Source organism: Acomys russatus, chromosome 31, assembly GCF_903995435.1.
Source record: "Acomys russatus chromosome 31, mAcoRus1.1, whole genome shotgun sequence".
NCBI lineage: Eukaryota > Metazoa > Chordata > Mammalia > Rodentia > Muridae > Acomys > Acomys russatus.
The window spans coordinates 18,149,482-18,167,586 of record NC_067167.1 but is presented as its reverse complement, the minus strand read 5'-3'; the positions used below and the strand labels follow the sequence as shown (position 1 = coordinate 18,167,586).

Below are 18,105 nucleotides of genomic sequence, written 5' to 3'. Positions count from 1 at the left end.
ACTCAGCAGGGAGAAGCAATTATGCCTGGTATTGGAAACATCTGAAATTCTCCGAGACGGAAAGGCTGTACATCTCAGAAAGGAATCTGCCGCTGCCACCTCGCTAGACCAGCATACTTCCTCCTGCATCCTAAATCATATCCTTTTACCCACAAATAAATGTAGCTGCCACCCGTTGTCTAAAAAGCCTCAATTTACAGCAAAGGGAGACGGGCACAGAAACCCACAGCTGTACTCGTCACAGCTGATCGTAAAAGCCAGAACACCGGGAAGTCCGCTGTGAAGCAGTCTCTCCTAGAAATAGATGCATAAATGAGACTGGAACAATGGCAGTGCCCATAGACATGAGGTTTTGGAAAAAGGGAAAATTCTACAGGATTCCACCCCCTAGACAAAGAACTCCAGGTGACTGCTGACTGCTGGGAGTGGAGTTAGCTTCTCCCAGGGATTAGCCCTCTTACTTGTCCAGTGTAGAAACCATACGCGTACAAACAACAAACACGGGAGCAACAGATTCTGCACATGTAACAAATATAACCAAAGAAAAGGAGGCTGTCAACTTGAGAGTGGGGGAATGTGGGAGGAGTTCAAGGGAATATGTCCTTGAAGAGCTGGAGGGAGAAAAAGGGGGGGGGGGGAATGATATAATTCTATTTCAATACAAAAATTAAAAAATAGCTGGGTAGTGTTTTTGTTTGTTTGTTTGTTTTTTGGTTTTTTTTTTTTTTTTTAACCTCAGCACTCTGGAAGCAGAGGCAGGCGGATCTCTGAGTCTAAGGCCAGCCTGGTCTATAGAGTGAGTCCTGGACAGTCAGGGCTACACAGAGAGACCCTGTCTAGAGAAACCAATAAACAAACAAACAAGACAACAAATAAAAATGGGGCTGTTTTTCTATTAAGCTCTGAGAATTGTTAGTACAAGTTGCGTATGAGTCCTTTGTAAAATGTGTATATGGAAAGAGATGCTTTACAAATATTTCCTGCCAGCCTGTGGTTTGCCGTGTGCTGTTGTGTTTCTCTGGTGCTTGGAATAGGCCCAGGCCCTGTGTGCTGGCGAGCACTCTGTGGCTGCATCTGGACTTCCGGCTGTGTCTTATTTTTCAAAGCACAGCATTCTAAACTTAGACCAATGTTTAGTTTATCAGTCTCTTTTATGGATAGTGCTTTGATATCATTTCTGCTCAGTCTGCTTGTCTTAAGAATATGGTTCTGTTGCTGTGACAGAACACCATGACCAAGGCAAGTTGGAAAGGAAAGCATTTAATTAGGGGCTAGTGGTTTCATGACCATCATAGTGGGGAGCATGGCAACAGGCACACAAGCACAGTGCTGGAGCAGCAGCTGGGATGCAACAGGCTCACAAGCATGAGTGGCGTGGGGAGGAGGGAGATGGAAAAGGAGGGAGAGGGAAAGAGAGAGCCCCAGCTAGGAGTGGTGGAATGGTGTGGACTTCTGGAATCTCAGAGCCCATCCCCAGTGACATATCTTCTCCAACAAGGCCACACCTCCTAGTCCTTCCTAAGCAGTTCCACCAGCTGGGACCAAGTATTCAAATACATGAGCCTATGGGGCCATTCTCATCCAAACCACTGCACTAGCCAGGCTGAGTTTACTGATTTTGTTTGTTTAGGTTTTCCCTTAGTGAGTTGGAGTTCTCTCCTATGTGTGTGTGGATGTGGACAGTCAATTAGTTGAACTTCATTTGTTCCTTCTCCCATGACTTGTATTTGTACTTTTGTGTGGATATACCATTGATTATTGCCTATCTTTTTTGAGAATATCTGCTTTTCAATTCTATAGCTTTAGTTCATAAAGGCTTGAAAGTAGGTAAAGAAATTTGTCCAACTTTGTTTTCTTTCAAAAATATTTTTGGCTGTTTGGTTCTTTACATTCCCTTTTCTGTTTTAAAATCAGCTTGTTCAGTTTCTATTCATAAGATATGCCGAGGTTTTGATTGGGAGCAGAAAGATGTGTCTGTGGTAAGGAAACATATTTTTATTTCATCAACTGGCCTTTGAGACTAATCTAACATTTGAAACATTTCCATACTGTTGTTCTCAAGTTTATTGAAAAACCATGTATGCAAAATGATGTTATTTGAGTCCAAAGGCTACAAGAAAGAAGAAAATTCTAGACCTTATTTCTTATATTTCAGCCTTTTTTTCATGTCATCCCAGAGACCAAGTAAAGACAATTCAGGCCCCAATCCCTAGGACAAGACCACAGTGTTTAATCAGTGCTTCCTGGGGTGAAAATGGGCCTTTGAAGTTACTTTGTGTTATGGACCTGGGATTGAATGGAGGGCCTGTGTGTGCTATGTGCAAACTGTACCACTGAGTCCAGAGCACTGCGACATGTTTTCTTCCTATGGCTACTCCAGGAGCCAGACACTGCACTGATGCCTTGTAGGATCCCCCACGCAAGCACAAGGTGACCAGCACTCAGATAACATCAGCTAACCAGCAAAGCCACAAATACGGGATTTTATGGAATTTCCTACTGAGTCCTCAGTGTATTTGAGCAAAACAAGCCAAATTCCTTCCACTCCTCTGAAGTGCAGCCTCCGGTAGATGGTCTCTTTTATATGCGTTCAGGGTCAGGTCTTTCATAGGCTCCCTAAAGGATTCCTTTCAACACTTACTTAATTGAGCACTCACCCTATGCCGGGAAGCATTTCAGTAGGAGGCCCTTCTTCTCCTGGGCCCTAGGGCTCCTGCTCCAATGGGGGAGCTGGAAGTGGCAGTGTCTCAGATTTGCCATAGAAAAGCATCTCTGTGGCACCTCCCTCTCTCTCCCAAATTTGCCGTCTGGAGTAGGGCCCGGCTGCTTCTGCTTCCGAGAGTTCCACAGGGCTTCTCTGAGGAGATGGTTTTAGCTAACGGCTGAGGAATTAGGAGGACTGAAGATGCAGTGCTTACAGTGCTAAGCAGACCTCTGCCCGCTGTCAGTTACGAGGAAACAAAGTCAATTTCATGGGTCCTAAGCCACAGTTAAAATAAAACAAGGTGACCCATTGGGAAGGGGACTCCATTAAACCTTTCTCTCAGCTGCTCATATAAATGCACGGGCCTCTAATACATCCGTATCATTCGAAAGAAATTCTTGGTTAAAAACATAGGAGAGCCGGGCGTGGTGGCGCACGCCTTTAATCCCAGCACTCGGGAGGCTGAGGCAGGTGGATCGCTGTGAGTTCGAGGCCAGCCTGGTCTACAAAGCGAGTCCAGGACAGCCAAGGCCACACAGAGAAACCCTGTCTAGAACACCCCCCCCAAAACAAACAAACAAACAAAAAAAACATAGGAGAGGTCAGGAGAGATTCACCCCTTCTCTTCATGGATGGTCTGTGAAGCTCTCTGCAGCTGTTGCATGCACAGCTGCCTGCTGGGACAGGCAACAGCTCCATGGCACTTGAGCTCTGCCGTTCGCTAATGGCTGGAGTAAGCAAGTGACTTTAGTTGTCTTATTTCCACTTCACTGTGATGCGTGGGTTTGGCTAGACAGTGGCATTCAAGCCTGTGATGCTCAGGACAGGCCCTAAGCAGTGTCCTAAGCAGCTCGATTTGCCTGGTCGTCTATCATTAGTGCCTTAAACAGGCCCCCTGCTCTGCAGTCGGCCTCCAGGAGAGTATGCTGGGCTGATGCATCCCATCCTTGCATTGCATGTTAAATGAGCTATGCCTCGACTAGTGGTTAAAAAGATCACAGAAGTAATTTTACTCACAAAATTGAGATCCTGCGAAGCCTGGAAAAGTGCAAGCTTATCAAGAACCACAAGGTTCCACAGCCAACTGGGGTTCTCCAGTGTGCTTGGTCCCCGCTGCCTGGCATGTCCCGCACTTCATCAGGCCAGTTATACACTGCATGAGATTTGAGGGAGAACCCATTGCAACTGCCTCAGAAGTAGTTTCCTTAAAAACAGAACAAAGACCCCTAAACTCTAAAGCTATCTCAGTAGGAGCTGCTATTGACCAGACACCGTGTAGGGTCTGAGCTGTGAATGAGAGGAACATGGCCCAGTTAGCATTTTAGCTAACCACAGCACCTGCCACACGCCTCTGCCCCGAGGTGACGTGTGCCGCAGCCTTTAGGCTTTGCTCGCCACCCTCTGTCCGCTGGTTTGGGAGCAGCAGGCTGTTGGGCCACTGTGGACGCTCTGGCTCTTCATGGTACCTGACTCCAAACCCAGGCCTTAACGGAACTGAGATGGCTCTCAAGTCCTCATACACATAAAAGAAAATGGATCTTTTAAGAAAACCTGAACCCAGCCAGGTGTGGTGGCACACGCCTTTAATCCTAGCACGCAGGAGGCAGAAGGAGGGGGATCACTGTGAATGTAAGGCCAGCCCTGTGTACAGAGTGAGTCCAGGACAGCCAGGACTACACAGAGAAACCCTGTCTTAAAAAACCAAAACAAACAACAACAAACCCCAAACAACAACAGCAACAACTCAACCCAAACCTGAACCCTTCCCTTTTGGGGCTGCATTTAAGCCAGGTTGAGAATATCCAATACCTCCGTGATTGTCTGTTTAAACAAAACCTTAGGATAGTCTATTACATTTATCCCTAAACAAGGTAAATCTGGCTGTTATCATTTCATCACAATATCACTGGCCCTTCCTGCTTTAAGAAGGTAGCACATTGTGAGACGGGGTAGGCCACTGCCCAAAACCCAGCAACCAGGAGGCCGAGGCAGGGAGAGCCCGATGGATGGCCTGTGCTGTGTAGTAAGGCCCTGTCTCAGAAAAAAAAAAAAACAAAAGAGGTGGGGACAGGCCTCTCTCTGTCTCTCTGTCTCTCTGTCTCTCTGTCTCTCTGTCTCTGTCTCTGTCTGTCTGTCTGTCTGTCTCTCTATCTGTCTGTCTGTCTGTCTGTCTGTCTGTCTCTCTCTCTCTCTCTGGCTTGCTGGTACAAGAACTGAGGGTTTCGCTTTTAGGATTGGTGTTACGTCACCCCTGTGAGGGAGCTAGCACTATACGTGGCCTTCATACCCCACCCCCCACTACAGTCGTCTTCCAGGTGACCCAACCCAGCTGAGCTCCATCAACGAAATGGGCTTTGATGCCTGAAGTTGATGGTGTTCTCAGCTTTGCCCATGGTCCTTCCCTTCCTTTAGGAGGCTGCAGACTAATAGGGAAAGTGTCAAATCCATAGGAGTTGTTCCATAAAATATAATGGTGTGATTTCTCAAGCCAGCTCTCTCATCGCGGCTGCCTGAAAATCAGCAACAGAGATACTACCCAGTGCTACGGGGCCAGCTCGTTTTCTTTAGATTGGGTATCAGTCATCAAGTTGACATATTTCATTCTGAATGTTAAAATAAGGCCAAAGAAAGACATTAAACATTTTTTTAAATTTGGAGAATAGTCATTAATGCAAAAGTGATACAATTTTTCTAATTTGAAAAAGAGGAAAACTCAGATCCCTATGTCCAAACGACATAACTTCCACATTCAGGAATCTTTAGTGTCTTCTGCAGCTTTCCTAAGAAGGAGCACGGTGGACGTCATGAGCAGCTGAGGTAGTGCACTGCCTGCAGACCAGCCAGCAGTGTGGATAGCAGCATTAGAGTGTCTGTCGGTCATCCCTGCACTCCAGGGACACAACAGGTCCTTAGTCTCTCAGCAGCTGCACTCTATCTTTAAGTCTCAAATGTAGTTTTAAGGAACGTGTTTTGACAAACCAAGCAAGTCTGCCACTGGGGCCGTGACTTAGAAATATTAGAGGCAGGGTCACATTGGCTCCCTTGGGGGTGTAGCATTTTTGTCTTTATGATCTCCTCTTTCCTAAAATAGTATAAAAATAAGTTTATGATGGTTAATATAAAGCTGAACATAGTGCTGTTATTTATTCAAATATTTCACTCACCTAATGTTCACTTTCTCCTCCGATTATGAAGATAAAAAACTATTTTTTTCCTGGTCTCCCAAAAGAATTATCAGTCCCCAGTGCTGTCCCGTGTGGCAAGTGTTACAATGGCTCTTATTAGAGGTCACTATTCTTACTTTTACATTTATTTGATTTTTACCTCTGAACTGTAGTGTGCATGTTTTTATGAGAAGAAAAACCAACTCCTTATGCCAAAGAGCACCCAGGAAGCAGCTGCACATTTGATGGGGGTGAGGTAGGTTGTCAGATCTATAGCAGTAATTTTTCTGAGCAGGAGTTTGTTTTTGTTTTTGTTTTGTTTTGTTTGGTTGGTTTGGTTTTTGGGTTTTGGTTTGGTTTGGTTTAAATTGGAAAAAAAAAAAAAAACTACCCAGAAATGCATATTTCTTGCATACCCAGTTCAATTTGCCTGGCTGGCCCAAAGCATCTGTAGTTCTTGCCAAATCTGCAAGCACAAACACCAGACTCAGCATTTTCCTGGGCACTACTTCCAGCAGCTTGTAGTGATCGTGACCTGACAGTGTCTCCATCGCACTCTCCTCCCTTCTCTAGAGTGATATAAAAACATCCTTATTTTTTCCAGCACCCAAGAGTCTCAAGGCTGAATGATAGAAGGCCAACTGTTATTTCTCATTCATTTCATTTCTCATGACTTTACCATAACAATTCTGCATGTGCATTTAGAGGAACCCACACTACATTGAAAAGTGAGAGGACAAAGAAAACCTCACAAAGTGTCATCATCCTTAAGAGAATATCTTTCTAAGCATGGAAGGATGAGTGGATGAAGAGGAGGGGGATGCTCTCATAAAAGGACAGTTAGGGGCTGTATTACAGACTATAAGATCTGTACTTATAAACTATAGGTGCTATCTACAGGAGCTTAATTACGGCCTATAGGAGCTGTAGTAACAGACTATAAGATCTGTACTTATAAACTATAGGCGCTGTAGTTACGGACTACAGGAGATGTAGTTATAGACTATATGAACTATAGTTACAGCCTTTAGGAGCTTAGTTGCAGAGTACAGGAGATGTTGTTATAGACTACAGGAGATGGTTTAGGATAGAATTATATGATATGTGCTAATTTAAAGTTTAAAAATCAATATTAATTTTTATAAACGTACTCAGTAACCAAAAGCAGCTAGAGGTGGGAGAAGGGGTTTGCTTGGCTTAATCTTCCACAGCACTGTTCACTAGCAAGGAAGTCAGGGCAGGAACCTAGAGACAGGAGCTGACGCAGAGGCCAAGGGTAGGTGCTGTTTACTGGCTTGCTCCTCATGGCGTGCTCAGCCTGCTTTTTGGGGTACCCGGGACCACCTGCCAGGACTGGTACCACAGACAATGAGTTGGATTCTCCTTCCTCAGGGAGCATCCTTCCTAATTAAGAAGATGCCCCACAGGCTTGCCTACAGCCATATCTTATGGAGGCATTTTCGGATTGAGGTCCCATCCACTCAGATGACTTTAGCTTGTGTCTAGCTGATATAAACCGTGTCAGCACACCCAGACTCCCCTCCCCCCCAAAAAGGAAGAATACGAATGAGAAAGCATTCAGAACTTTGAATAAACAATTTTTTTCATATTAAGAAATTCTATTTATTTCTCTTTATAAAGTTAAGAGGGGTGAAGAACTTTCTGCACGGGCTTGGCAGTTTTCTTGTTGTTCCTGAGGTAGAATGAGTGTTGCTGCTCACTTCTGTCTCTCTCTGGAGTACTTGGTGGGCCTCCCCCACCCCCAGCTAAGCACATGAATGCAGGGAGCTCAGTAGCACTGTAGAGTAGAGAGCAGAGCTGAAAGAGTGTTGTAACAGAGGTAGAGCATCCTTTTGCCTTCACTCCTTTATCTTGAAATGTCTAGAAAGGGATTGCCTTATGCGGAGCATTGCTCTGGGTACCTAGGCGCAGCACTGGGCAAGTGGACAGAGCTCCCTGCTAGCGAGAAGTTGGCGGTGTAGGGCACGCTAAGCAGGGCCAGGGAGGGGAAAGCAGCGACCCATCGAGAGTGGGTGAGAGGTGGACAAGAAGAACACAGAGCAAGTGGGGATTGAATCTGAAAGCTGTTGCAGGTAATATGGCTTGATGAGAAGTCACACTTGACCAAGTAAGTGTCCCACAGGAAGGGGACAGCTGTGGTAAAGCTGTGGTCTGAGGGCAGAATTCAAGGAAGAAAAAAAAAATGACAAACAGAGCCGGGCGGTGGTGGTGCACACCTTTAATCCCAGCACTCGGGAGGCAGAGGCAGGTGGATCGCTGTGAGTTCGAGGAAGGATAAAAATAACAAACAAGTGGGGCTGGAGCTGGCTCAGGTCCCTGTGAGGCTGTGGAAGACATGGCTTCACAAGAACTTCTAAAATGTTTTATACAGTCTTGAAAAAGAAATCGTACCAAGTAGTCATCTCACTGTTTTATTGTTTGTTTGTTTGTTTCCCTTTAGAAGGTATGTGGTCTTTACAAAGCAGAAATAATTTTACAAAGCTCATTCTCAAAAGCCTGCAAGGCACCCTTCTATTTTAGCAGGCATGCAAAGGGAAGCAGGGCTAAATGATTAGCGGTTCGTTTAACGAGAACTCAAAAATCACAAGGTCTGCAGGGGGAAAAAAAGTCTTGGTTGCCATCTCGTTTTATCTTTCACAAATGAGCAACCTGGGAAATGCTAAGTGACTTAGCAAGCTACCTGGTTACCTGGTGGCGGGCTCCACTTTAGGGACTGCCCAGGCCTGCTCATCCCAGGCCCAGATCGTGTCTGCCCCACCTCCTACCCAGTTAATTTAGTGAAAACTCAATTATTGATGGCAGTCTTTTTTACTTTCCCAGACTTGACGGTCAAATCAAGTAAGTGGGATGTGTTGGTGATTTTGGAGCATGGCCTTCGTCTTTGGAGTATACTCTCAGGCCATCCTCCTGAAAATTGGTTTCAGGGTGATCAAATAGCTGACCCTTCTGCTTCCCCAGGAACACGGGATGTCCTTTGTGGTGGCCTGTCAGAATAAAGGTTTTTAATTGGTTTGCTTTTCAAGGTACTTTTTTCTTTTCCTCTTCCAGAAGTCAGTTCTTCAGCCAAAAGATGTTTTCTGCAATTGTTTGCACTCAAGGACCAGAGTTCACGCAGGTCCTTGGAAGTGTCCAGTAGGCTAGCTTGCCAGCAGAAACACCCTCAACCGAGCCCACCCACTGCAGATAGCATCCCACCTAGTTGTTGCTAGGGGCACCATGAATGGCTGCTTAGCAGTGTGGGTCTTGGTGTGTGTGCCCTTCTTCCCTTTCTTCTTCTTCTTCCTTTTCTCCTCTTTCTTCCTCCCTTCTGCTGTACCTACCCTGTTCTGTTCTCTGTGCTCATCAGCTTATGCAACCTGTGCTGTATTCCATTAGCTGATGGGAGAAGCTCCTTTGTTACTCACTTCTGTTCCTGTTCCCCTCCCCTTCACAGAGAACTATTCTGCCTGATACATATTCTTTGGTGTATTTATAAGTGGTGGTTTTTAAAAAGTTGTTTATTGCCTTATAAGTGGTATTCTTGCTTCTTTAAGTTCTGCCTTTTAGCACCTTCTCACGTGCTTGCTTTTCTGAGTCCTCTAATTTGAATCACCTTTCTGGTGGAGGCTCCTGTTTCTCCTGCTGGTTTTTAGGAGTACCTTGTACAGTGGAGTGTACCTGTACCTGCCTCGAACCATCACTTAGGCTCTCTTGTTTCCATTCTTTTTTTTTTTTTTTTTTTTTTAAGTTTTTCGAGACAGGGTTTCTCTGTGTATCCTTGCCTGTCCTGGACTCGCTTTGTAGACCAGGCTGGCCTTGAACTCACAGGGATTCACCTGCCTCTGCCTCCCGAGTGCTGGGATTAAAAGCGTGCGCCACCATGCCTGGCTCTTGTTTCCATTCTTAAAGGGAATATATTTAAAGGTTCCTGGCTAAAGAAAATGTTTATTGAAATAATTATCACGCTTTATCAAGTCAAGAAATATGCTTAAATTCTGAATTTTTACATATATATTTTAAATTACAGATGGGTATCTTCATCAAATGTAATTTTCATGCTTTTAAGATGACTTTTCTCTTTATCTCACTGATGTGTTGAAATTATTAAAAGACTCTATGATACTGAAAATTATTTGCATACCTTGAATAGGTTATACTTTTTCAAAACATATTATTTTAAAGCAGTAGCAATGGCTCATAGCCACAGTAAGTTGGCGGGCTGGTATATGATCAGACTCTCCAGAGATGTGTGTCTTTTTTTTTAGGCCATCATCATAAAGAACTCATATCCATTCACAGCATCTTCTATCATAGCACAAAATAGCTGAAATTAAAATAGGAAGACATTAAGATTTAAAAGGCTCCCTGTTGCTTTAGATTCCTGGCCACAGATTCGCTCACTCTTCTAGAATTTGCTCCAAGGCAGCCATGCCTCTCCTTCAAGCTGTGGTCATCAGCCCTGACTTTTCTTCTGATCCCTGTAGTCCATCTTGGGTTTCGTTCAAGGTGGCCCCATGTTGGAGAAGGCAGGGTGGAAAGGGCAGGCTGGCCAGACATAACCTGCTTCATTCTGAAAACCTCTATCTTACCAGGACTAATTTGTTGGAAAGCAAATTATACTTCCAGCAAAGATGGTGAGTTGGGAATTTGACTTGGAGAAACTTTTTCTCCTTAATGTGATGATTAAATGTCAGAAAAGAGCATTTCACATTTTTCTTCTTTTTGTATTTTCTTGAGACAGGGTCTCATATAGCCCAGGCTGGCCTCAAAAAAACAAAAACAAAAACAATGTGTGTGGCTTAGGATGACTTTGAACTTCTGGGTCTCCTGCCTCTGCCTTCCAATTGCTGAGTTATAGGCATGTGCTGCCACACCCAATCCATCAGGTTCTCCTTTGTCCCTAGTCAGGGCTAAATATAGTAGCGGGGATGTGTGGGGGGCCGGTGGGGGACGTGGGGGCGGGGAGTAGAAGTAGAAGACATGTCTCTGTGTGTAAGAGCATGGGTGGCAGCCGCCATCTTATATAAAACTTAGAAATTGATGTGTGGTTCTAAACCAACAGGCATTACAAAGATGCTTTTAGCCTGGAGCCTGGGAAAGCTTCTGAGAGGTGTGAGGGGGGACCCTCATGAGACCACGGACGTGGAGGGGGTGCAGGACGGAGGCGGTAAAGAAGAGACCGTTGTGGGAAGGGATTGCTTCATCCGGGCTCTGTTGTGGTAGGTGGGTTTCCATGTCTATGTTGCGCCTTTGGAAACCGGTGAGTTTTAGCTTCGCTGAAAATGAGCTTCTAAAACTATACGAAAGATTTAGGATCTGTATCGAGGTTAGACCATTTTACCAGCGGAAACAGAACTGAATTCTCATTTGGTGTCTTAGGCACTGGAACAGGCATTCTTCAGCGGAGTCTGGTGGTTCATAACCAAGGGTGAGCACATCATCTCAGGACAGATGACCTTGTGTGCTGAGGTGGGGCGAGGTCTGTTCCTAGCAATTGGGAAGGCACAGGGTGAGGGTGGCCGTTGAGGTTCTGGGCAGGCCTGATGCAGCGTGCTGCTGGAGTGCCAGGTGCACCTGTGGGCAGATCTGGGCTTCTAGCCTGTGGGTCCTACTGGTACCGTTTTGCTGCATGTGTACTGTCCACAGTACTCGCTGAGTCTTCTTCTTATATTTACTTTGTATTTTTATTTGACCGTGTCAGTTTTGCTTCCATTTTACCATTCTGTACTTGCTTTTGAAATTGACTCGTCTTTTTAAATTTAAAGTAAGGATTTAAATGAACCTGCATTAATCCTTGAAATCTGGGGTTCGAACTTCCACATATACTTTCCCCACCATATCAAAATAGATGTGTTAGCTGACATACAAAACATCTGTATGAAAAAAAGGGTGGGGGGTGGGCAGGGCTGGAGAGATGGCTCAGTGGTTAAGAGCACTGTCTGCTCTTCCAAAGGACCTGGGTTCAATTCCCAGCACCCACATGGCACTCACAACTGTCTGTAACTACAGTTCCAAGGTACCTGACACCTACATACCAATGCACATGAAATAAAACTAAATAAAAATTATTAAAACAAAACAAAACAAAACAAAACACATCTGTACGAGTGTGACCCAAGGCCATCCTGCACACTACACAAAGGCCAGCTGGTCACAGTGGATTAATTTATAGCTTTGCCTGATCTAATGCATTCTATCCTCAGGAGTTGATACTAAATCTTAGGTCTCCGTCTCTGTCTGTCTGTCTGTCTGTCTGTCTCTCTCTCTCTCTCTCTCTCTGTAACTTTGTATTGAGCAGGCATCACAAGCTTAAAAGGCCATAGTCACTGATGGTCCCTCCCTAGCATCTGCTCAACTGAAGGGAAAAGCAGTCAAAAGCAAAAATAAACCGCGACCCCAAATCACCAGCAGCATATAAAGTAACAGACAGAGAGTGTCTGTCATTCGCTGAGTGTCAGGCAGGAAAAGGACTCCAGAGACCCCTTCCCATTAAACGCCAGCCCCACTCCTCCCTCCTGCCCCCAGCTGCCAGCTGCCTCCTGCCTCTATGTGTGTGACTGCCTTGGCTACTTCTGTGAATGGGACCCACAGTGTTTGTCCTGTTTCGAGAGGCTACGTTCACTCAGCACAAGGCCCATGCTGTAACATGTCAGAATTTCATTTCTTTGGAAGGCTGAGTAACATCTTACACAAAAGGCTAGATAACCAAGTTGGTAACAGAATTCTCCAAAGCAACATTACCACCCACAAAATAGGAGCAAGGTCTATAAACTTGCAAATATGCAAGAGCAATAAAATTGTTTATATAACATAAAACGATGTTTATAATTCAAAAGCATAATGTTAAATAATATGTAATTGGTCCTCTAAATATAAAGGTGTTGTTCTAATGAGGCAATAGGCAGTCTTGACCTGAAAGAACTCAGAGACTGTGAAGTCACCTTGTGATGAAACTGGCTAGTTGTCACAAATCAAAGTGACAGACACAGGAGCAGTTGAAAAGCAGTCGCAACACACCAGAAAGGGCACTGTTGAGTGCTAGAGGCATCGTCCTGTTGCTTTCACTCATGGGTGGGCATGAGATGTAGACCATCACTGCAGAAACATAAATATTAGGCACCACACAAAAGTGACAAAAGCAACTAAAGTCAAGCAGTGTGGGGGCAGGAGAGGAGGGGGCGCAGCAAGGGGGTTATAGTTTGTTTCCCTAGCCCCTGAAGTAGTGTTTATCTTTTTCTTTGTTTATCGTTGTGTTAAGTATTTAACTGCAGGTTGCAAGGACATTTGGATCTTCTCCTCCTCCTCCTCCTCCTTCTCTTTCTTCTCCTTCTTGCTATCTTCAGACAAAACTAAAAGCAATTGGTAGATGAAAGCTCTTCTCCTGCACTCTGAATATCACTGAGATCTAGCTACCTTCCAGCACAGTATATAAGGGGGGGTGGGGGGGAATCCAGGTGAGACAGTAGATGATTTGACTTTTTTTCTTTATACTTTTTATGGGTTTTTGGATTTTTTCATGAGCGCAAGTTATAAAATCACTTATATTTTTATGAAAAACAGTAAAGTCATTGCTGTTGATTTATTGAACAGCAGTAGCATCTTCGTTATTCAGATTGCCTCACAGTCCTCTTTCAATTGCAGAGCTGACAAATACTGAAAGGGCTCATGTAACTGCCGTACAGTGTTGGCACTCAACTGTCCAGGGTTCAGAGGCAAGGGCTGTGGGACCCAGGCTCTTCCTGCAGGACCGTTCGCCTTTTTGTTCAATTGGAAAATGAAGCAGGGGCTGGTGACAGTGAAGTACATGAGCTACAGTGTGATGCACCTGGGCAACAAGTGTCACGCAGTTGCCATGGCACCGACCGTCTGAACCTAACCTGCAGCCAGTGCTGTCACCTTGGCTGTTTGGAGTCCCTCCCAACCTCTGCGCTCTGCTGCCTGCACCACCCACTCCTTCACTTCCTCCGCCTTTGCACTCCGTAGATTCCTTAGAAGAGGCTGGACCACACTCTTCACCCCATTTTCTCTTGTTCAGGGCTTAGCTTTTGCCTCCTTGCTCACACCAGGTTAGACACCCCTTCTGTAGAGCTAGTAGTGGAACTTCTGTGGGTGTGCAGTGCACACCTGCAGCGGCTCCCTGTCACACTGCATAGGAGGCAGACTCAGGCAGATTGGAATCTTGTTTGGGAAGAGCAAAGTCAAGCTTTCCCCAGAACACACTCTGCGGTTCTCTGGTGGGCGTGGCTGGGATGATGAGACCTCTGGTGGCCTCTGCTTTCCTCTCCCATCACCTCTTGCCTCTATGGCTTGTTATTTACCTGGGGTGGGTGGTGGGTGGGTGGAGGTCTGGGTTCCTGCTGCTATACATTTTCTCGGTGATGTTTTTTTTTTTTTCTCCTAGACAGGGTTTCTCTGTATAGCTTTGGCTGTACTGAAACTCTCTCTGTAGACCAGGCTGGCCTCGTACTCAGATCTGCCTGCCTCTCTCCTGAGTGCTGGGATTAAAGGTGTGCGCCACTACCTCCAGGCTGGTTGATGTTTTATATTGAGGCCACAAGGAAAGAGGGGCTGTTGGTTTGGCCCTGACCCCCACCCCCATCCCCCACCCGAAGCCGGTCCTTCAAGGAAAACTGCACACTGCTAGCCCTCAGACTGGTATGGGAAGGGTGTGGGCTTTCAGCCAGAGCTGCTGATTTGGCTTCTGACAAGAGACAGGAATTAAAAAAAAAAAATCTTGAGAGGAAACAGTGTATCGATGGGCATGACATGATACATGATTGTCCGTATACAAAAGGAAGAGGAGATCAGTGACCTTTCATGGATTTCTCTGCTCAGCACCTTTCTCAGATCTTCCACAGTGAACACTTTTAGAGATGCTAAACAGCACGGTTCGGCCCATTGCACCACGCTGTGCAAGAAGACCAGGAATAGTCGCTCCTTTCTCTCCCGCTTCTGAAGTCCTCCCCCTAACTGGAGGTGCTCACCTCATTCACCTTCCCGCCCTTTTCCTCCTCAGGTGACTGGACGGCCGGAATCCCCTCCCACATTCTCAACAGCTCCCCGTCAGATCGGCAGATTAACCAGCTGGCCCAGAAGCTAGGCCCGGAGTGGGAGCCCGTGGTGCTGTCTCTGGGGCTGTCCCAGACCGACATCTACCGCTGCAAGGCCAACCATCCACACAACGTGCAGTCGCAGGTGGTGGAGGCCTTCGTCCGCTGGCGCCAGCGCTATGGGAAACAGGCCACCTTCCTGAGCTTACACAAGGGCCTCCAGGCTGTGGAGGCGGACCCCTCCCTCCTGGAGCACGTGCTGGAGTGACCCGCATCCCTCAGCTTGCTGAGGCAAGGGTTCCCAACTCACACAGGCTGAGGCCTTTACTCAGCAGGTGGCTTTGTTTTGGGTTAGTGGGTTTTCTCTTCTCTTCTCCTCTTCTCTCCTCTTCTCTCCTCTCCTCTTCTCTTCTCTTCTCTCCTCTCCTCTCCTCTCCTCTTCTCTTCTCTTCTCTTCTCTTCTCTCTCTCTTCTCTTCTCTTCTCTTTTCTGTGATCCTTAGCTGAAAGGAAAACACCTGGATTCTATTCAAGATCTCGCAGTAGATTACCCACTCTGGCTCAACAATCCACTGGCTTTAATACTTGAAAATCACAGTGTTGTAACTGGAGGTTTTGAACTGTGCAGTTGCCTTCTACCAGAGGTCCAGGAAAAAACAAACAAACAAAAAAAACCACCAACAACAAACCAAACAAACCAAAAACTACCACACTGATGCAGGTGCCCTACATACAAAGCACCCACTCTTTCGTTGCCTGGAAACTGAACCTAGCTCTTTATGATGATCACGACAATAAAAGAGTGAATTGTGGTTTAGAATGTGCCTCTTTCCTGAGAACGTGTTGTATTTCTGTCAACACACACACACACACACACACACACACACACACACACACACCGTTCTTCTGTTGCATAGACTAAGGGTGTAAAATTGTGGGAGCGGAGCAAGGTCGACAGCAGCTGTGAACTAGTGGGGATAAACGCCTTGGGCAGGATGTATGGATTAAGCACGAGACACCGAAGCTCCCTGCAGAGCGCAGGAAGAGAACTACAGCCTTCATCTTAACAGACTGCAGGAGAAATGAGTCCACATTTTAAAGGCCCTGGATCAGAGACGAAAGGACCCAGTGTTTCCCTTGAGGCCTGAATGGCTGAAGGTGTTTCTTTCCTGTGTGGGTAGGGGTGGGGGTTGGGGAGGTGTCCTGGCTTGTCCAGCCTTTCATTGACAGCACACAATGTTAGCCAGACAGGTGTACATGTTGGTAATCCCAACTCCTAAGAGACAGAAGCTCGGTGATTACGTCAAGACCATCCTGGGCTATGCATGAGTTCCGGGTCAGCTTCAGCAATTAGCAAGACCCTGTCTCAAAGCAAATAAGCAAAAAGTCACCATGTAGGGTTTCAGAAATGCTTCTTTTTCAGGGGCTCGTTCATTCCTGCGTTCTCATCACAGCAATCCTGTGAGGCACATAGGCCTCCTTTAGAGGTGGTAGGACCTGTGTAGCTACCTAAGCCAGAATGTGGGTTGCCTGTGGATGAGTGGATCAGAGGCGGCAGGATGCTTTCAGAGAAAGACAGAGAAGGCTACGCGTGTAGTTCAGTTGGTAGGGTGCTGGCCTCGCACCATCAAAACCCTGAGTTCCATCTGAGCAGCTCATAAACTGGGCGTGGTGGGGCAGGCCCGTGATCGCAGCACTACAGAAGCTGGAGACAGAAAGACCAGAAGTTCATTGCCATCCTCATCTGAATAATGAATTTAAGCCCAGAACAAGCAACATGAAACCCTGTCGTAAAAGGAAAACGAGCAAACATCCTTCATTAAAGAGGACAGGCGTCCGTGTCCTTCATCCTTCATAATGACAGCACGGTCCAGTTTTTAATTCTATGGAATCTCCAAGGAAATAAACGTATATCGCTTGCCTCCCTCCACCCTGTGAAGAGGCAGCAGTTAACAAGAAGGAGATGCTCAGAAAGGTGGCAGTTGTGTGCCTTCAGACCTCTGGTACCCTCTGGCCCTTTATGAAAAAGACCAACTGTCCCACTGTCCCACAGTTCATCCATTCAACAGATGCAATCCCCAAAGCACTGTGTACCAGCCATACCTACCCTGATCTTCCTTCTTATGGCCCAGCCAATACTTCATTATTTTATAAAGCTCATACTTTTGGCCACATCACTGTACCCAGTGATGGAGTGTCCTTCAGTAGGGTCTTCAATAAACCACTTATCCTTTTGAACTTTGTCCTTCTCGCTTCGCCATTTCCCCTCTGGGATTCCTAATAGCGAGTTGCTTCGGCTTTTGCTCTCACAATCGAGTCCCACTATGGCAGAGTGAGCAGGGCTGGGCCCCTGCTGCAGCTAACTAGTGTTGGCCTGTTCACCAGTCGCATCTTTCTCCTTCCATTTGTAACGAATCTGTTGTGCACAGACATGCTTCTGCTGTGCTGTCGGGAGTGAGGGGCAATGAAGAACGAAGCTGGGAAGGGCTGAAGGTGGAAAGGCTTACTGCCCTTCGTGAGCAGGCTGGGGCCACTGTCAAATGACAAGGGCCACCCTTGCCCCTGCTCACCTTCTGCAGAAGCTCTGCGGAAGTGAAGCGGAGCAGCTGAGTTAGTGCGCGACTTTACCTCTCACGTTAGAGCTCACTTCCCAGGAGGCTGGAGGGAGGCGCACAAGGAGCCCAGGTGCTTTTGCACAGAAGAGTTTACAACTTCAGACACCTTCGGGCCCCAAGGAAAATTCAGCATGGGGACAGCGAGACAGCAGAGCATTCGAGGCACTAAAAGCAACAAAATGTCCTATATCTCTGTCTCTCATCTCAGTCTGTCTCTGTCTCTCTCTATAGCTTTATCTCCCTGCCTGTCTATGTCTATCGTGTGTGTGTGTGTGTGTGTGTGTAAGGCAAAGCATGTGTGTTCGTGAGTGTGCCTCAGCATTTCAGAATGCCTAAGTTCTATTAAATCTTCTCAACACAAGCAAAGTGCATACAAAGTTGGTTGTGTGTCATCTTAAAAACCTAACAGTGATTAAAATGAGGGAAAGTGAGAGTCCCTTACGATCACCACAGTCAGTCAGCTTTGTGCTGCTCTGCTGTCGGTTTCTTATTTAAGCCTGCATATCCCTTAGGCAGCAGGGGCAGGGTTTTCCTGTAAGGCTCTTTTACATTTGGCTTCCTTGGTCTAACATA

General features: G+C 46.2%; 1 protein-coding gene across 4 annotated transcripts in view; it reads left to right on the top strand.

The window, feature by feature from the left end:
* The window catches only part of Cradd (CASP2 and RIPK1 domain containing adaptor with death domain), a 148,426-nt gene extending 133,134 nt beyond the window's left edge, over positions 1 to 15,292 (top strand). For all 4 annotated transcript variants that reach the window (XM_051172795.1, XM_051172792.1, XM_051172793.1 and 1 more), the window contains exon 3: positions 14,885 to 15,292. In XM_051172795.1, coding sequence (XP_051028752.1) covers positions 14,885 to 15,186 — 302 coding nt within the window. In that variant the 3' untranslated portion in view covers positions 15,187 to 15,292. The remainder of the gene's footprint in view (positions 1 to 14,884) is intronic.
* Positions 15,293 to 18,105: the final 2,813 nt, after the last annotated feature.